Source organism: Eumetopias jubatus, unplaced genomic scaffold (assembly GCF_037043125.1).
Source record: "Eumetopias jubatus isolate StellerSeaLion01/CBP00866 unplaced genomic scaffold, mEumJub1_p1.0 scaffold_2, whole genome shotgun sequence".
NCBI lineage: Eukaryota > Metazoa > Chordata > Mammalia > Carnivora > Otariidae > Eumetopias > Eumetopias jubatus.
In genome coordinates this window covers 118594162-118615867 of record NW_028274808.1, presented here as the reverse complement: position 1 = coordinate 118615867, position 21706 = coordinate 118594162, and the positions used below count along the sequence as shown (strand labels likewise).

The following is a 21706-nucleotide window of genomic DNA, read 5'->3' as shown; positions in this document are numbered from 1 at the left end:
ATTTAAAATGGATCGAAGACCTCAATGTGAGACAGGAATCCATCAAAATCCTAGAGGAGAACATAGGCAGTAACCTCTTTGACATCGGCCACAGCAACTTCTTTCAAGATACATCTCCGAAAGCTAGTGAAACAAAAGCAAAAATGAACTTTTCAGACTTCATCAAGATAAAAAGTTTCTGCACAGCAAAGGAAACAGTCAACAAAACAAGGAGGCAACCCACAGAATGGGAGAAGATATTTGCAAATGACGCTACAGATAAAGGGCTGGTATCCAACATATATAAAGAACTTCTCAAACTCAACACCCAAAAAACAAATAATCAAGTCAAAAAGTGGGCAGAAGACATGAAAAGACACTACTCTGAAGAAGACATACAAATGGCTAACAGACACATGAAAAAATGTTCATCATCATCAGCCATCAGGGAAATTCAAATGAAAACCACATTGAGATACCCCCTCATACCAGTTAGAATGGCAAAAATGGACAGGGCAAGAAACAACAAATGTTGGAGAGGTTGTGGAGAAAGGGGAACCTTCTTACACTGTTGGTGGGAATGCAAGTTGGTACAGCCACTTTGGAAAACAGTGTGGAGGTTCCTCAAAAAATTAAAAATAGAGCTACCCTATGACCCAACAATTGCACTACTGGGTATTGACCCCAAAGACACAGATGTAGTGAAAAGAAGGGCCATATGCACCCCACTGTTCATAGCAGCGATGTCCGCAATAGCCAAACTGTGGAAAGAGCCGAGATGCCCTTCAACAGACGAATGGATAAAGAAGATGTGGTCCATATATACAATGGAATATTACTCAGCCATCAGAGAGGATGAATACCCAACTTTTACATCAACATGGATGGGACTGGAGGAGATTATGCTAAGTGAAATGAGTCAAGCAGAGAAAGTCAATTATCATATGGTTTCACTTACTTGCGGAACATGAGGAATAGTATGGAGGACATCAGGAGAAGGAAGGGAAAACGAAGAGGGGGGAGTCGGAGGGAGAGATGAACCATGAGAGGCGATGGACTCTGAGAAACAAACAGAGTTTTAGAGGGTAAGGGGGAAGGGGGATTGGTTAGCCCGGTGATGGGTATTAAGGAGGGCACGTACTGCATGGAGCACTGGGTGTTATACGAAAACAATGGATCGTGGATCACCACATCAAAAACTAATGATGTATTGTATGGTGACTAACATAACATAATGAAATTTAAAAATTTTTTTAAATAAAATAAAATAAATAAATAAAAAAGAACACATACAATTCTGAAATTGAATCCATCTATGAACCTGAATCTGTAGGAACAAGGAAAGTGAAATGCCACTGTGAAAATCAAATACACCAACATAAAAGAAAAAAGGAGAAGGAAGGGGGGAGGAAATAGAAGAGGAAGGAGAGGAGGCAAAAGAAATAATATGACTGATAACATTAGATAAAACTTTACTTATCACATTCATTTCTCTTACTGTAGCAAACTATCCAGTTCTGAGTATCTGTAAATGATAAAACAGTTGTTGGATATACAGAAACTAGCAAGTGAGAATTACTTTCATGCATGATAAGAAGTCAGGCTTAAGCAACCACTGGTTCCCATTTAATTTTTAAATGTTAGGGAAGGAACATAATTAAAAGTAATATCAAAAAGTTATAATCCTCAAAATGATGACCGCAAGAAATTTAGCTCCCCAAACTTTAAAGAAAAAAGTTCTCTTCTATGATCTTCCTAAACTTTCATTTAAATAATAAGCACATTTTATTTGACTTTCTGAACCACTGTTGAGAAAGTGACATGCCCATCGCCTACCATTCTGAATCATTGGGAAATCAAAAGTGGCTTACCTTTTCTAATGTACTGAAGGAAGGCCAGGACTGATATCCATATTCAGATACAAATCGAGCTTTTGGGAAAACTTTCCAATTCCAGCAATCACTGATATAATCATAAAAATGTACATCACCAAAATTATTGTCATATGGGTTGACAGAGAGCCAGCCTTCTTTAATAGATTCGGCCCCATTTGTAGGGCTGGATATGATAAAAGGACGAGTCTTGTCTTCCTGAGTCCAGAAATAAAATGATTTAAAAGATACTTTCAGCTGGTAAAGTACATATAATTTACTTTTTTATTAAGTTTTTGTTTTAATTCCAATATAGTTAACATACAGTGTTAAATTAGTTTCAGATGTACAATATAGTGATTCAGCACTTCCATACATCACCCGGTGCTCATCAAGACAAGTGTCCTCCTTAATCCCCATCACCTAATTCACCCACCCCCCTCTGGTAATCATCAGCTTGTTCTCTATAGTTAAAGAGTCTGTTTCTTGGTTTCTCTTTCTCTTTTTTTCTTTTTTTCCTTTGCTTATTTTTTTGTTTCTTAAATTCCACATATGAGTGAGATGATATGGTATTTGTCTTTCTCTGACTTATTTCACTTAGCATTACACTCTCTAGCTCCATTCATACTGGCGCAAATGGCAAGATTCCATTCTTTTTTATGGCTGAGTAATATTCCATTATATATACCATATATACCACACACACACACACACACACACACACACACACACACACACACACACCACATCATCTTTACCCACCACAATACCATTTACCCATCTATCACCTGGACCTTTAGGCTGCTTCCATAATTTGGCTATTGTAAATAATGCTGCTATAAACATAGGGGAGCATGTTATCCCTTTGAATCAGTGTTTTTGTATTTTGGGGGTGGATACCCAGTAGTATGATTACTGGATAGTAGGGTAGTTCTGTTTTTAACCTTCTGAGGAACTTCCATACTGTTTCCCACAGCAGCTGCACCAGTTTGCATTCCCACCAACAGTGCAAACGGGTTCCCATTTCTCTACATCCTCACCAACACTTGTTGTTTCTTGTGTTTTTTATTTTAGCCATTCTGACAGGTGTGAGATGATATATCACTGTAGTTTTGACTTGCATTTCCCTGATGATGAGCATCTTTTCATATGTCTGTTGGCCATCTGTATGTCTTCTTTGGAGAAATGTCTGTTTATGTCAGATCATTTACTTTAAAAAAAAAAAAATACTGTCAAGTTCCAGAAATGCCAGGGGCTGACAGAAAAATAATAGAACCATTAACCTTCTGCCTTCAACAACCACCAGTACCTGCTATTCACCAATCCTTTATATCCTTTTGTAATTAACACTTAGCTTATTACTCAGTACCTGCTCCTAATTTTTTTAATCATGTCATGCCTCTACATTACCTTCTAACAACAAGGGCAGTGTACAGTCTACTGCAGAATTTCTCATCCTTGGCATTCTTGACATTTTGAGCTTGATAAATTTTGTGTGTTGGTGACCAGGGAAAGGGAGCAAGGGGAAAGGGAATGTTTAGCAGCATCCCTGGCCTCTACCCACTAGATGCCAGCAGTACCCCTCACACACGAAAAAATGTCTACAGACATTGCCAAACGTGCCCCTGTCACTTGTGGGACAAAAATCACCTCCACTTAAGAAACATAGGTCCAGTGCTTAAGAATAAGAAGTTAAGGTGCAGATATAAAAATAATACCCAGAAATCGGTAGTATTTCCATACACTAATAACAAAATAGCAGAAAGAAATTTTTTTTGAAGATTTTATTTATTTATTTGACAGAGAGACACAGCGAAAGAGGGAACACAAGCAGGGGGAGTGGGAGAAGGAGAAGCAGGCTTCCCGCTGAGCAGGGAGCCCGATGCGGGGCTCGATCCCAGGACCCCGGGATCATGACCTGAGCCGAAGGCAGACGCTTAACCAACTGGGCCAACCAGGATTCCCTCAGAAAGAGAAATTTTAAAACAACACCATTTACAAATGCACCAGAAAGAATAAAATACCTACGTATAAACTAAACCAAAGAGGTGAAAGACCTCTACTCTGAAAACTATAAAACACTGATGAAAGAAACTGAAGATGACCCAAACAAATTGAAAAATAGTCCATGCTTGTGGATTGGAAGAATCAATATTGTTTAAATGTCCATACTACTCAAAGAAATCCCACAGATTCAATGCAATCCCTATCAAAATACCAACAGCATTTTTTACAAAACTAGAACAAATAATACTAACATTTGTATGGAACCACAGAAGACCCCAAATAGCCAAGGCAATCTTGAAAAAGAAAAACAAAGCTTGGAGATGTGAAAATTCCAGATTTCAAAATATACTACAAAGCGGTAGTAATCAAAATAGTATGGTACTAGCATAAAAATAGATATATAGAGCAGTGGACTAGAATAGAGAGCCCAGAAATAAACCACTGAGTGTATGGTCAGTTAATCTATGACAAAGGAGGCAAGAATATACAATAGGAAAAGACAGCCTCCTCAATAAATGGTGCTGGGAGAACTGACAGCTACATGCAAAAGAATGAAACTGTATCTCTCTTTAATATCATAAATAAAAATAAACTCAAAATGGATTAAAGACCTAAATGTGAGATCTGAAATCATAAAAATCCTAAAAACCATAAAAAAACACAGGCAGTAATTTCTCTGACTTCGGCCATAAGATCATTTTTCTCAGTATGTCTCTTCACACAAGAAAAACAAAAGCAAAAAGAAACTATTGGGATAACATCAAAGTAAAAGGCTTTTGCACAGCAAAGGAAACCACCAGCACACACACACACACACACACACACACACACACGTATCCAAAATATATAAAGAACATGTACAAGTCAACACCAAACAAACCCCAAATAATTCAATTAAAAAATGGGCAGAGGACTTGAATAGACATTTTTCAAAAAAAGACATAAAGATAGCCAATGGACACATGAAAATATCCTCAGCATCACCCATCATCAGGAAAATGCAACTCAAAACTAAAATAAAATATCATTTTTACCTATCAGAATGGCTAAAACCAAAAAGACAAGAAACAACAAGTGTTGGTGAGGATATGGAAAAAAGGGAACCCTTGTGCACTGTTGGTAGGAATGTAAGTTGGTGCAGCTACAGTGGAAAACAGTATGGAAGTGCCTTGAAAAATTAAAAATAGAAATACCATATAATCCAATCATTCTACTACTGGGTATTTACCCAAAGAAAATGAACACACTAATTCAAAAAGATATGTGCACTTCTGTGTTTATTGCAATGTTATTTACAGCAACCAATATATTGAAGCAATCTAAGTGTCCATCAATAGACAAATGGATAAGGAAGATGTGGTATATATATATAATGGAATCTGGCACAGCCATAAAAAGATGAGATTGTGTCATTTGAGACGTACCTAGAGGGTATTATGGATGGATGCACCTAGAGGATATTATGGTAAGTGAAATAAGTCAGACTGAGAAACACAAATACTATATGATTTTACTCATAAGTGGAATCTAAAACAAAAACAAATGAATAAACAAACAAAAAGCAGAATCAGACCTATAAATACAGAATAAACTGATGGTTGTCAGAAGGGGATGGGTCAGCAGTTGGGCAAAATGGGTAAAGGACAGTGGGAGATACAGAGTTCCAGTTATGGAATGAATAGTTCATGGGAATAAAAGGCACAGCAGGAGAAAAAAAGAAAATAATAAGAGGCTATTGAGTCAGAAAGACTTCAGTTTAAATCTCAAATCAGAACCTTATTATTTTTGGACAGCTCTAAGCCTCAACAGTCTCATCTGTAAAATGGAGAGATTGGGAGCCCTTCAAAGGACTACAGTAAATGGTAAAGAACTCATGTGTGGACGACATGGCTAATGTCCACCAAAATTCATGTTCCCATTTCCATAATATAGAGCTGTTTCTAGGAAGTGACTTTCTAACCTCTGCATCACTGTGGGGCCATGTGCCTCATTCTCATCCTCCCGGAATCATGAGCTCTTAACCACTGAGCTGTGAAATGAAAATCCTCAAATATTAAAATTCATTTCTTAAATCCATCAGATATGAAAAATGTAATACCAACACTATGAGTAAAAAGATTATAAAATAAATGTTTTATAAATATTAATTAAAGCTTATACCATAGCAGTTTGTGTATAGAAAAATTCTTCATGACACATGACTAAGCATATCAGATAACCTAAAAATCCAAACCTAAGTTTTTCATGAATTCTCACCGAAGTTTCTTCACATAAATGAATAGTGCCATGAACTGAACACATTTGGGTGCCAAAATCACATACTATTCTTTTAAATATATCCCTTTTCAAACTGCCTCAGGATATACCCAAATATTTAAAATATCTAATTACAGGGGCGCCTGGATGGCTCAGTCGTTAAGCGTCTGCCTTCGGCTCAGGTCATGATCCCAGGGTCCTGGGATTGAGCCCCATCGGGCTCCCTGCTCAGCGGGAAGCCTGCTTCTCCCTCTCCCACTCCCCCTGCTTGTGTTCCCTCTCTCGCTGTGTCTCTCTCTGTCAAATAAATAAATAAAATAAAAAAGAAAATAAATAAAATAAAATATCTAATTACAGATAAAAAATTAAAAGGACAATCAGATTATTAAATCACATATTAAACATTAAAGTTTTTAAAAGTTATATCCTTTGCAGGGATTATTGCAAAAACAAAATAAATGCTGCTTATTCCCCCTGGGGAAAAAAAAAGCTAACATATTATTATATAATGTATATATAGTAAATACAAGTATAATATGCCTATTAAAAAGTAGTGATGAAAGAAAACCACCATAAAGGAAGGGCTCTATGATGGAGTTGGGAACAAGCTCTTTCCTTTCCCTTTCTCCTTATTTCACATATCAACATATTCATATATATCAAGTTCTGCTTTAGCATTTATAATCACAGAATTTTAAATGACACATGAGACCAAACGGACTTAACAGATATACACAGTACATACCATCCAAAAGCAACAGAATACACATTCTTCTCAGGTGCACATGCAATGTTCTCCAAGACAGATCATCTGTTAGGCCATAAACCAAGTCTTAACAAATTTAAGAAGACAAATCATTCAAGCATATTTTTGGACCCCACGGATATGGAACTAGAAATCAATTATAAGAAGAAGGCTGGAAAATTCACAAATACATGAAGATTAAGGAATATGCTACCGAATAACCAATGGATCAACAAAGAAATCAAAAGAGAAATTGAAAAATAGCCTTGAGACAAATGAAAATAGAAATACAACATACCAAAACTTATGAGATGAAGCAAAAGCAGTTTAAGAGGAAAGATCATAGACATAAATGACCATTTCAAGAAATAAGAAAAATGTCAAATAAAGAACCTAGCTTCACATCTCAATAAACTAGAAAAAGAAGAACGAACATAGCCCCAAGTTAGTAGAAGGAAGGAAATAACAAAGATCAGAGCAGAAATAAATGGAATGGAAACTAAAAAGACAATAGAAAAGATCAATGAAACCAAGAGCTGGTTTTTTTAAAAAAAATAAAATAAACAAAACTGACAAACCTTTAGCTAGACTTGCCTAGGGAAAACAAAAAAAGAGAGGACTCAAACAAAATCAGAAATGAAAAAGATGTTACAACTGATATCTCAGAAATACAAAGAATTTTAAGAGACTACTATGAACAACTATACATCAACAAATTGGACAACCTAGAAGAAATGGATAAATTCTTAAAGACATACAATCGTCCAAGATTGAATCATGAATAAATAGAAAACATGAACAGACCAATTAACTAGTAAGGAGATCGAATCAATAATCAAAAATCTCCCAACAAACAAAAATCCAGGACCAGACATCTTCACTGGTGAATTCTGCCAAACATTCAAAGAATTAATACCAATCCTTCTCAAACTCTTGCAAAAAATAGAAGAGGAGGGAAAACTTCCAAGTTCATTTTACAAGACAAGCATTACCCTGATACCAAAACCAAACAGAGTCACCACAAGAAAAGTACAGGCCAATATCCTTGATGAACATAGATGCAAAAATTCTCAACAAAATATTAACCAACTAAACTCATATAAGTAAAAAAAAAATCATATACCATAATCAAGTGGAACTTATTCCAGGGATGTAAGGATGGTTCAACGCCTACAAGTCAATCAACATGATACACCACATTAATAAAATGAAGTATAAAAATCATATGTTCATGTCAACAAATGCACAAAAAGCATCTGACAAAATTCAGCATCCATTTATTATAAAAACCCTCAACAAAGTGGTTACAGAGGGAACACAGCTCAACATAATAAAGGCCATATATGGCAAGGCCACAGCTAACATCATACTCGATGGTGAAAAGCTCAAAATTTTCCTCTAAGGTCAGGAACAAGACCTGGATGCCTACTTTCACCACTTTTATCCAACATAGCATTGGAAGTCCTAGCTAGAGCAATTAGACAACAGAAAGAAATAAAAGGCATACAAACTGGAAAGGAAGAAATAAAGTTGTCACTATTTGCAGATGACATGTTACTATATGGAGAAAACTCTAAAGACTTCACAAAAACCTGTCAGTATAAATACATTCAGTAAAATTGAAGGATATGAAATCAATATACAGAAATCTGTTGCATTTCTATGTACTAATAATTAACTACTAGCAAGAGAAATTAAGAAAGCAATCTATTTACAACTGCATCAAAAAGAATAAAATATCTAGGAATAAGTTTAACCAAGGAAGTGAAAGACTGACATTATTATTGAAAATTCTACTGAAAACTATAAGACATTGTTAAAAGACACCGAAGACATAAATAAATGAAAAGATATTCTGTATCATTGATTGGAAGAATTAATATTGCTAAAATGTCCATACTATCCAAAGCAATCTACAGATTCAATGCAGTCCCTACCAAAACCACAATGCATTTTTCATGAAATAGAATGAATAATCCAAAAATTTTTATGGAACCACAAAAGACCCTGAATAGTCAAAGCAATCTTGAGAAAGGAGAACAAAGCTGGAGGCATCATGCTTTCTAACTTCAAAATATTTAACAAAAGAAAAGTAATTAAAACATTATGGTATTGGCATAAAAACAGACACATGGATCAATAGAACAGAATAGAGAACCAAGAAATAAATTCATATATGTATGGCCAATTAACTTATGACAAAGGAGACAAGAATATAAAATGGGGAAAGGACAGTCTCTTTAGTAAATGGTGTTGGAAAAACTGGACAGTCACATGCAAGAGAATGAAACTGAAAAACTATCTTCAACCATGCACAAAAGTTAATGCAAAATGGATTAAAGACTTGAATGTAAGATCTGAAATCATAAAACTCCTAAAAGAAAACATAGGTGGTAAGCTCCTTGGCATTGGTCTTGGCTTGATTTTTTTGGATTTGACACCAAAAACAAAGGCAACAAAAATAAACAAGTGGGACTACATGAAACTAAAAAGGTTCTGCACAGCAAAGGAAACCACCAACAAAATAAAAAGGCAACACACTGAATGGGAGGAAATATTTGCAAATCATATGCCTGCTAAGGGGTTAATATCCAAAATATATAAAGAACATGCCCAACTCAACAGCAAAAAACAAACAATTCAATTAAGAAACGAGCCAGGGATCTAAACAGACATTTTTCCAAAGAGGACATACAGACAGCCAATAAGTACACGAAAAGGTGCTCACTTATTATCAGGGAAATGCAAATCAAAACCACAATGAGGTATCACCTGACACCTGTTAGGATGGCTATTATCAAAAAGGTAAGAGATAACAAATGTTGGCAAGGATGTGGAGAAAAGGGAACCCTTGTGCATTGTTGATGGGAATGTAAGTTGGTGTAGTCACTCAGGAAAACAATATGGAGGTTACCTAAAAAATTAAATGTAGAACTACCATATGATCCAGCAATTCCACTTATGGATATTTATCTGAAAAAAATAAAAACACTAACTCAAAGAGATATATGTACCCCCATGTTCACTGCAGCATTGTTTATAATAACCAAGATACTGTAACAATCGAAATGTTCATTGATGATGAACTGATAAAGTAAACGTAGCATACACACACACACACACACACACACACACACTGGAATATGACTCAGCCATAAAAAAGAATGAAACCTTGGAGCACCTGAGTGGCTCAGTCAGTTGAGCATCCATCCAACTCTTGATTTCGGCTCAGGTCATGATCTCAGGGTCATGGGATCAAGACCTGCATTGGGCTCTGTGCTGGGCATGGAGCCTGCTTGGAATTCTCTCTTTCCCTCTGCCCCTCCCCACTTGTGATCACTCTCTCACTCTGTAAAAAAAAAGAAAGGAATGAAATCTTGCCATTTGTGACAACACAGATGGACTTTGAGGGCATTATGCTAAGTGAAATAAGTCATAGAAAAGCAAATACTGAATGATCTCACTTATATGTGGAATATAAAAACAACAAGAATAAGTTCATGGAAACAGAGAACAGACTGGTGGTTGCCAGAGGTATGAGGTGGGAGGTGGGGTGGAATTGGTGAAAGTAGTCAAAAAAAAAAAGGAAAGAAAGAAAAAGTAAAAGAGTCTCTACGTCTCTAAGAAAGGAAAGGAAGGGAAGGGAAAAAGGGAAGGGAAGGGAGGGGAGGGAAGGAAGGAAGGAAAGAAAAGAAAGAAAGAAAGAGAGAAGGAGGGAGGAAGGAGGGAGGGAGGGAGGGAGGAAGAAAGAAAAATAGAAAAGAAAAGAAATATCCATAGAACACTTGAGCCCGCTCTGTGCCTTCTTCTCTCTGTCTATGGAAATCTTCTGGCTGGGGTATTTGCTTCCAGAGGTAATTCCAGATATCCACAATGGACACACACACACACACACACACACACACACACACAAGAATGAGAGCAACTTCCACACAAACACTATTTGCACTGACAATCCTGGAGTCTCTCAGCCTGCACAACTTCTCTACTTACAACCTGCTCTACAAAGCATATCTACTTACACAGAAATCTTTTAAGTTCTAGGTGAAATGCTATGTTCCTAGGAAACATAAATATCCATAGTTACAGAAGTTGTAAAACCAAATTGGATAATAACTATAGGAGAAATGTAGATGAGGGAGGAGATAATTCTTGCCCCCACAAAGGCACTGGGCCCAGATTGTTTTATGGGTAAATTTGTCTCAGTAAAACTGATAACCTCTATTTTATTTAAATTGTCTCTAGACATTAAAAACAACAACAAAAGGCTCCTAACTCATTCTGTGCAGTGAACACAAACATATACACATATACCAAGTGCCACAAGCTGGGTTCTCCAGGCTAAATCTGTCTCACAAATAGTTTTGTTTACATAGCATTTTTTAAAATACTGAATATAAATGAGACTCAATATCCATATCCTATTACCATCGTCCCCTCTTCTTTATGAGCCTCATCAACTCTACTTACTTTTTTAAGACAAATTTGGCTCCTCTAGGCATATGAGTTTACAACTCTTACCACAGACTGAGTTTGCTTGTGAACATAAATTTTTAAATTCTAACCAAAATATTAGCAAATCAAATCTAGCACAGAATAAAAGAACAAAGCGTTATAGCTAAATAAAGTTTATACTAGAACTAGTTTGTCATTAGAAAATTAATTCACAGGATTCACTATATTAATATATTGAGGAACAAAAAGAAAGAAAGAAAGAAAGAAAGAAGTGGCATATCAATAAATCATCTAAAGTAGAAATTCTCAACCTTTGGGGTTCCATGGATGGGCTCCAGAAAGAGTCCATGATAATCTGCAGTTGTAAACACAATATTGGTGTATGTGTGGTGAGTTCCACAGATAAGTTAATTCTCAAATAAGTCCAAAACCCATAAATCCATTCACATGCTGCAGCATTACAATGGACTGTTCTGTATTAAAATATTGAAGGTTGCTCTAAAAAAAGGACACAAAGATATACTATACTAATATTCAAACTGATCCATTTTTAAAACAGGTTCTTAAATTCTGTTGCATGAAAAATCATTACTTACTGCCAAGACAATCTTCCGAATGTTTTTCACATACAGTATCACATAGTCTTTGATGTAGGTATGCAGTTCACTGGCGGGTATATTATACCAATTCATCATCAGCGCTGCTTCATTTTCATTATTTCCACTCCATGCAATGATGGAGGGATGATATTTCAGTCTCCTGATCTAAAATTTCAGAAAACATAAAACAATTTTCAAATGATCAACAAGAAAAAAAAAGCCTCAGAGCTATAATTATTCATAAAATGATAGCCATTGCATTTCTGCACATAAATTCTTATGTACCAGAAAACTCATTAGAAAATGGCTTATAACATTACCTGTGGGAATACATTTTAAGAAATCTCTGATTCTTTTTACCTAGATTTTATAAACACCAGTAAGATGGGGTTCCTCTTCTCTACTGTATAAAACCTGAAGAAAATATAATCCCTTTTATTAAAAAAGAAAAATAAATCAACTTCATCATCATCTGACTTGCCACAAAAAGGCTCTAAGAAACACAAAAGGCAGGAGACATTACATTACAGAGGAGTCTCTCAAGAACAAGTTGGAGTTTTGTGTGAAGAAACAAATGAGGAAGAACAACCACTTCTGCTGAAAGAGGGACTGAGGTTGTCAAGGTCTCCACTGAGATCAGGAAACCACAAGGATAACCAGAGAGGGTTTTACAAAGCAAGTGAGTTCCCAGAGATACTCTGTAAATTAAAGACAAATATATGGAATATCCTAAAGGAAAAAGGATTAGGGCATCAAGAGGATGTCTCCAGAAAGAACTATCAGTGTCATGTCCTGAGAAATCAACTAAGCTTAAGTAAGTTACTGAATATATCTGAACACGGAAAAAGAAATTAGAGAATCTGTCTGAAAATCTTGCCAGCCTTAAGAATTGAGCCTGCACGAACTGGGCTTTCTGTGGACTGGCCCTACATAAAGGTGAAAGGATCCAGTTCTTCAGACACCCTGGGAGATGTACTCCAGCAGAAGAGGGCAGTTAAATCTCTTTGAGAACACAATGAGTCAATGGTCAAGAGAAATCCTCTGGACCACAGTTTAGCAAAATAACCTTATTGGTTATAGCTTCTCTTCCATGTAATGCATGGTTACAGTGATGGATCCCAGCTGATGTTCTCACTGTGGCCTCCATTCAAGATGCTAAGTATCTCCTACATGAAACAGAGATGCATTAAGGATGCATTAAAGAGATTTATCTCATTCTTAAAAATTACAGGTGATGGGTATTAAGGAGGACACATATTGCATGGAGCACTGGGTGCTTTACGAAAACAATGACTCATGGAACACTACATCAAAAACTAATGATGTACTGCATGGTGACTAACATAACATAATAAAATTAAATTAAATTGAAAAAAAATTACAGCCTTGTGTTTTTCTAAACCAGCCTTATGAATGCTATTTCCTTTATTTGCCTCTGTGCGTGCCCAGGTAAGTGACGACTGCTACCAACTGGGACTGGCACGTTTATGGTGCTACTGAAAACACAAATACTGAAGAGGCAAAAAGATCCAGTGACTCTGTGCTACACATACCCTTCAAACGGACCCAGAATTTTTGAGAAGCTTCACTTTAAAATCTTAACAAAGTCTGCATAAAAAGCTCTCCTCTTTAATAATACATAAAAGAATTGAAGGTACATAGATACCATATTTTATTTATTTGTATGAGAAAAAATCTTAAAAAACTGAAATGTCTGCAACCTACACAACTATAATTAATATTTTTTAAGCTCATCCATCCATCTATCCATCTATCCTCCTGACGAATAACCCAGCCGAGCAGTGGGGATTACAGAGAGGAACAAGCCCCTAGGCTGCAGGGAGATTACAAACTTGCAGGGGAAACAAAACATTGAACAAGTAATTCAAAGTGTAGCACAGGTCATAAAGGGCAAGTGATGTGATCTAGACTTGCAAATATAGAAAAGGTTTTTTTCCCAGAAAAATTCATGCTCAAGGTAAGAGGTGCCAGAAGAAAATGAGAGAGGTGGTCCATAGGGAGGGTGAGGGGGAAAATTTTCCAGAGCATAGACGGCACAGAAGAGGGTGCTTGATGGGGCCAGGGAGGCCAACAGAGACAGGATAGTGCACAGCATCTTTATCTGGAGGACTCTGAGCAAGAGATGAGTCATTTGTACTTTTTAAACCTTTTTTTAAAAAATAAAACAGATACAAAAAACAAATTGTGAAATAGCAAATTACTGTAACACAATCACCCTTGTAACCACCACCCAGATCAAGAAAGGGAGCCCCAGAAGTCCTCAAGCAGTCCTTCCTAATTGTAGTCCCATCCTGCTTCCAACAGTAACCACTATCTTGAGTATTACAGTAATCATTTCCTTGCATTGCTTTTGGTTTTCCATGCAAATGTCCATCCACAGATATTATAACTATGAAATCACAGATTTTAACATGCTTTCTGGATTTCACTCCATTGACACTCTTACCCTTATTGAATCTCAAATTGTCCCACTTTTGGTTGGTGAGAGTTTTATCAAAGTTCTTTTAACATATCTTTGATAGTTTCCTGGTCATCTGTATGTCAAAATATTCCAGGGCCATCTATTATACTTCCTGTCCCAGACATGGAATCAGCCATTTCTCTAAGAAGCCCTTCTGTTAGTGGGAAAAATTATTTCAACAGAAGGATACACAATATTATTAGGTTGTTCTAGTCCTTTTTGGTGAATAGAGCTAGGTTATAATCACTTCCTTGCACTTATAGATCTATAAATATAAGTGTGTACATATGGAATGCAAAAGAAATCAAGGAGTCAAGAATCACTTTAAATTTCTGACCTGAGAAATGCAAAGACTGGCTTTGCCATTTGTTGAGGTGGGGGAAACTACAGGAAAAGCAGGTAACTACAGGAGAAGGTAATGCAAGTTTGGTTCAGACATGTTACATCTGAGATGATTATGAAACCTCCAAGCAGAGGTGCCAAAAGTAGGCAGCTGGAAACAAGAACCAGGAATTCAGCAGAGATGTCAGAACTGGGGACAAATGTGAAAGTCGTCAGCATAGAGGTGGTGTTAAAGCCTTGAGACTGGGTGGAATCACCTAGGAAGTCAATTATCCGACTGTGATTTTCATGGGATTTAGTAAAGAGAACAACAACAAAATACAAAACAAAATGAGGAGAGGTTTAACAAAAGGCAAATGAAACATTAGCATTTTCCCTCTTCTTGGAATGGTAATGACATACCTGGTGAGCAACTTCTGCTCTCACTGAATTCATGAATTCCCGATCGGTTGGATAAAGGGCACAGGCAAACATAAAATCCTGCCATACCTGTCAAACCAGTAAAAAGCAATAAACTACTTCCATAGACTTGATTACACAGAAAGAAATTCTTCATTCTGAACTTTGGGAATTATCTTTCAGGCAAATGAAAAAACAAGTTAGCCTGATGAGTGTGACCATTTGAGCACTACTATGATTGAGGCAGTGGGAGAGGCTCTCATACAGACCGCACGACTTTCCAGAACTGCACAAAACTGTGGGGGGAACCCGCGAGGAGAAAATGCTACATAGGGAGAAAACAAAGAGAAGGAAAGGGAATTCAAATAAGGAAACAGTGAGTGTGTTGAAGGGAATGTGAAATTCGAAAAGAACCTTACCCCAGCCCCTCCTCACTTGCAATACTTTAATATTCACTGGGAATTTGGTATTGAGAGATGGACCAGATTGTTTATAAAAGAATTAACTTTTCATGGCCAAAAGGATTACTACAGGGACATTTTCATAATGAAACCACATAAGTTGATCTTTCTCTTCCTTCCTTCCTTCCTTCCTTCCTTCCTTCCTTCCTTCCTTCCTTCCTTCCTTCCTTCCTTCCTTCCTTCCTTTCTTGAAGGAGACAGAGAGAGTGTGTGTGTGAGCTGGGGCTCAGAGGAAGAGAAAGAAACATCCCAAGCAGGCTCTGCACGATGCAGGGCTCAATCTCACGACCCTGAGATCATGACCTGAGCCAAAACCAAGAGTCAGATACTTAATCAACTGAGCCACCCAGGCGTCCCACATAAGTCCATTTCTAGAGAGGCTGTTTTGATGCAGTAGTTAAGAGCACAGGCCCCAAATCAGTCGACCTGAGTCAGAAACTTGGTTCTACCACATACCCACTGTGTGGTTTTGGGCAGGTTATTTGACCTCTCCTCCATGTGTCAGTTTCCTTACTGGTAAAATGGGGATGGAGAACAGCAGTAACTACTTCATAGGATGGGCATGAAGATGAAATAAAATAACAGATGCAGAGCACTGAGAACAATGCCTGGTCCTCAATAAATATTATAGAATATTGTCACATTATCATGCCCATCAGCATTATCAATATTATAATTACTATTCTTCTATGGAATGCTTTGTATTTTAGAACTGTAATGCCAGAACTAAAAGATTATATTTCCTGTGCTTAACCCTCACCAATGCAAAACATGTTTGGAGTACTTAATAACAATATTAAGCATAGCTTTTCTTCATTGAATTTTATGATTTTTCTTCTCTCTAGGTCTTGTTAGATCTCCTTAAAGTTAAAATTTTTAAATATGTTTATGCATACCCTCATATCAAAAAGAAAATTACAAATATAGAATGCTTACCACTTAAAAATAATTAAATAATTATGATATTCACCATCAGCTATGGTTCTGGGTTTGCAAGATGCTGTTTATTCCTCTGCAAAAAATGGATTATCAGTCCTGGCTCTGAAAAAAGAAGGAATGAGCCATAGCACCCACTCAGAACACAGGAGCTCAAAGTGAGGATATAGTAACATATCAACCAATAAAATGCTGTTGACTACCCACCATTATTCCTAGTTCATCACAGAGTCTATAGAATTCATCCTGCTCATAAATTCCTCCTCCCCAAACCCGGAGAGTATTCATGTTAGCATCCACAGCAGACTGCAAAAGGAGCCGTAACCTATAGAAGAAATTTTTAAAACAAATGTTAATTTGAAAATCTGGGGATGTTTAAGAAAGATTTAAAAAACACATGGTGTGGGCGCCTGGGTAGCACAGTTGGTTAAACGTCTGCCTTCAGCTCAGGTCATGATCCCAGGGTCCTGGGATCAAGCCCTGTGTCGAGCCCCACATCGGGCTCCCTGCTCAGCGGGGGGTCAGCTTCTCCCTCTCCCTCTGCCTGCCGCTCCCTCTGCCTGCCGCTCCCCAGCTTCTCTCTCTGTGTGTCACCCAAATAAATAAAATCTTAAAAAAACACACACACACATGGTGGTTGACAAATACGTTTCAAATCTCTTAGAAAAACACATTCTAAAATTATGATGATTTGGATATAATGCTAGGTGAAGAAAGTGAGACAAAATTATATACACAATAACTGTAACCACATAAACAAAACTGGAAAATTGTGGGTTATACATCTTTTCTCTGCCTTCTAAATTCACACTGTTACTATACTGTTTTCGACACTAAATTTTTTCTTATTCTTATAGAAAAAGAAAACATTTGTAAACCTTAGGAAGTATGAGCTAATTTTATACAACCATTTCAAATCATAAGACAAAAATCAGTTTGCATATTAGTACCTGGCTTACTCACTTACTCTTATCTCCTTTTTTCTTCTTTTTTTAAATTTTATTTATTTGACAGACAGAGAGAGACAGCAACAGAGGGAACACAAGCAGGGGGAGTGCGAGAGGGAGAAGCAGGCTTCCCACTGAGCAGGGAGCCCAATGCGGGGCTCAATCCCAGGACCCTGGGATCATGACCTGAGCTGAAGGCAGACGCTCAACGACTGAGCCACCCAGGCGCCCCTCTCCTTTTTTCAATTCCTCCAGTTCAGTACAGATTTTCCTCAATTTACAATGGGATTATATCCCAATTAGCCCATCATTGTAAGTTGAAAGTATTGTAAGTCGAAAATGCATTTAATACACCTAACCTACCAAACATCCTAGCTTAGCCTCACCTGCCTTAGATGTGCTCAGAACACTTACATTAGCCTACGGTTAGGCAAAATCATCTAACACACAGCCTAGTTTGTAATAAAGTATTGATATCTCATGTAATTGAATACTGTACTGAAAGTGAAAAACAGAATGGATATATGGGCACAGAATGGTTGTGAATGTATCGACTGTTGACCCTCAGTATGGCATGACTGACTGGGAGGCCTCGGCTTCTGCCACTGCCCAATATCACAAGAGATTACTGTACCACATAGCGCTAGCCCAGGAAAAGATCAAAAGTCAAAATTCAAAGCAAAACTTCTACTGAATGTGTATCTTTTTTACACCATGGTAAAGTCAAAAAATCACATCAAACCATCATAAGTAGGGTACCGACTATGTTTCTTTCTCTAGTAAATTAAATTTCCTTTCTGATTTTTCCAATTTCTATTCACATCACCCACAGGATGATGTACAGCCACTCCGAGAACATCTACCCTGCATTTCCAGAACAGAGCCCAGAGAGGAACCAAGAAGCCCCCAATAACTGGCTGGCCAAGGACCCAGAGCATTGTGCCTCAGCGGGTGTACTAATGGCCCAGCTGTACTGAAAAATCACTGCCCAAACCAGCCAGATGAGAGGAGCCAGGAGATGAAAAGGAAAAGAGGCAGCAAATTATCTGTGTCTATGTCTGGAGAATAATTTCATTTTCATATGAAATTCAAGACAATATATACAGTTTAAAGTAAAAGCAAATTACTACAACTTTCAGCAAATTCTAAACACCAAATAATATACTACAATGCATATTTATACATATGTAAATAAGTTAAACGTGTTTATTTTCTCTTCACAAAGTTTATTTTTACTATCACAAAGACAGTTTACAATCGCAATCAGGAAATATTATTTTCTTATGAAGTGCTATTCTCAAAGCTTCGGATAAACACTTTAAATTTTCTTCTAGATTTAAAATTGTAAAGCTTTTTTAGTTCCTTTTACTAAGGTAAAAGTAAAAGAATATACAAATAGCTTAGAATGAAGAAGGAAATATGGGTTTCCATTTTTTAAAAAGAATGTACAAAAATATTTAAGGTATTCTTTGAAAAATAAAAAAAAAACAAATTTAACCTTTTCAGGGATTATCCAAAATGTGCATTAGTTATTTTCTTGTTCCTCCAGAGGAAATATATAATAGTTTTCTAGAAATTGGATGGTTTCAGCAGTCTCAAGTCATTTAGCTGTTAAGACTATCAATAGCTAATGAAAATGGAATATATGATTTAAAAAGCCTTTCCATTCTAAAGTTTCCATCATCCTAGAATTCTGTCTTACCTCTCAGTTCCTTCCACTGGAACCAAAGAAAACAAAAATGAGTAATTCTTTAGCTTTGTGGGACTGTTAATAAAAAGAAAAACAAGAAATAAAAAATGATAACTTACAAGTCAGAGGTTACGCGATCCTGGAATGAATCTGCTGGGATCCAGTTGGAGCCTTTCAGAAATATGGGCAATCCATTAATTTTGAAGTAGAAACTCAGACCTCGAGATCCTTCAATGGGCTCTTCTATAAGTTCCACTGTCCTAAAATAAACCTATTATGAACAAAATTAAATACTGAGTATCAAATTTAAAACATAAGCAAAGAGATTTTTTTTAAAAAGGAAAGCAAACTTTTGAACAATTTACACGAACATAATTTAATGTTAATTTCCTATTTGCTATGAGGCATTTAATGTGGAAGTACACATTTCAGAAAAAAATAGAATAAATTATTGCCAGATTCTATCTTTTAATAGATATAAAATATAGAAACTATTAAAGAAGAAATATATTCTAGTCTTCCTCATGAAACAGGCATTTGTAATTCCATCAAAAGAAATATATTTGAAGGATGCCTGAGGGGCTCAGCTGGTTAAGCATCCGACTCTTGGTTTCAGTTCAGGTCATGATCTCAGGGTTGTGAGATCGAGCCCCATGTCAGGCTCAGCACAGAGTCTGCTTAGGATTCTTTCCCTCTCCCTCTGCCCCTCCCCCCGCCCACTAAAATAAATAAATCTTTTTTTTTAAAAAAGAAATATATTTGAAGATAACATTTCAAAATTAGAACAAAAACTTGTACTATTTCACAAAAACGGGGGAGAAATCCCACCAGTTAAACTGATGTATCCTGCATATAAAAACACACTCTCACTTCAGTGTTGCTAACATGTGCCAAAATGTGCATCTTAGAAGCAAAGACATATAGCACAAGCAATTTAATCCCAACTAATCATCACATTAAACTTGATGCTGGAGCTCTAGAGATGTAAGTGGTGTTTCAGCTGGAAGATGGAATAGGAGTGCATACTCCAAAGTTATAATTGGTGTGTGAGAAGAAGCTGAGACCTTTGTCTCTGTGACACTCTAGCCAGGTTTTCCCACAGTTAAGCAGGAGCAGCAAGACTCGATAAAGAAGATTGATGTTCCTATTCAAATCTTCATTCCTTCCAGCCATGAACTGGATCAAAGAATGAGGAACATGGTTCTACGCAAACAAGGCCTAGCCTTGAACCAAGATTCAGCTTTTCTTCTCTAATTAAAATAAATAAATGAGGGATGCCTGGGTGACTCAGTCATTAGGCGTCTGCCTTCGGCTCAGGTCATGGTCCCAGGGTCCTGGGATCGAGCCCCACATCGAGCTCCCTGCTCAGGAAGCCTGCTTCTCCCTCTCCCACTCCGCCTGCTTGTGTTCCCTCTCTCACTGCATCTCCCTCTGTCAAATAAATAAATTAAATCTTTAAAAAATAAAATAAATGAATGAATTAATCAATTTATTTCATGAAATAAAAGTATCCACCATTCTTCTACTTCCTTACCCTTGCCCTTATGACTGACAGACAAAAAGATACGAATGAACTTTATGAGAAGACATAGAATAAGGCTTGGTTGAGGAGGATCTTGACATGGAATTACCAAAGCTCCTTTAGGATTGCAAAATGTAAAAAATGTAAAGTGATTTTCACAGATAACTTTTAAAACACCTTGATGGGTAGATTCAAATATCTAGAACAGCAGTTCTTCAAGTATGGCCGGGGGACTACAAGGGACCCCTTGGAATCCTGCAGGAGGTCCTTGTGTTCAAAAAAAAAACAACAACAAAAAACTATTTCCATAGTAAAGCTAAAACATCATTTGCCTTTTTCACTCTCACACTCTTTTGAATGTATGGTGGAATTTTCCAGAAGCTACATGATATGTGATGATATCATCACTTTGTTGGCTAATGGAATGCATGCTTGCATATTGTGGTGTGTTCTACTTCTATGGTAGAGGTTTAGTGTTTAAAGAGGTGTGTTTTCAGAAATTAACTCAGTTTGTTCTCAGCTTCTACTGTGTGCTTAGTAGTGGTGTCTCGTTATTCTTGCTGTAATGTCTGTAACCTCACTGTCGTTCAATAAATTCTCCTTTTGAATCTCAAAGTTTCCCTTGCAACCTACACAGAAACACAAGAGGAAGGGCGCCTGGGTGGCTCAGTCGTTAAGCATCTGCCTTCGGCTCAGGTCATGATCCCAGGGTCCTGGGATCCAGCCCCGCATCGGGCTCCCTGCTAGGCAGGAAGCCTGCTTCTCCCTCTCACTCCCCTTGTTTGTGCTCCCTCTCTTGCTGTTTCTCTGTCAAATAAACAAAAAATCTTTTAAAAAATAAAGTAATACATGCATATTTATATCAATTTTCAAATTATTCCAAATATTTATTTTTTAGGATTTTATTTATTTATTTGACAAAGAGAGAGAGAGAGCACAAGTAGGGCAAGCAGCAGGCAGAAGGAGAGGGAGAGGGAGAAGCAGGCTCCCCGCAGAGCAGGGAGCCTGATGTGGG

General features: G+C 37.0%; 1 protein-coding gene across 3 annotated transcripts in view; it reads right to left on the bottom strand.

The window, feature by feature from the left end:
- MANBA (mannosidase beta) overlaps nucleotides 1-21706 on the bottom strand; it is a 122402-nt gene that overhangs the window by 31383 nt on the left and 69313 nt on the right. The window contains exons 8-12 of one of the 3 annotated variants that reach the window (XM_028091211.2): nucleotides 19289-19440; nucleotides 16740-16857; nucleotides 15139-15225; nucleotides 11910-12077; nucleotides 1851-2069 (exon numbers count right to left, since the gene is read on the bottom strand). In XM_028091211.2, the coding sequence (XP_027947012.1) occupies nucleotides 1851-2069; nucleotides 11910-12077; nucleotides 15139-15225; nucleotides 16740-16857; nucleotides 19289-19440 (744 nt within the window). The remainder of the gene's footprint in view (nucleotides 1-1850; nucleotides 2070-11909; nucleotides 12078-15138; nucleotides 15226-16739; nucleotides 16858-19288; nucleotides 19441-21706) is intronic. The other 2 variants (XM_028091213.2, XM_028091212.2) reach the window with 2 other exon arrangements.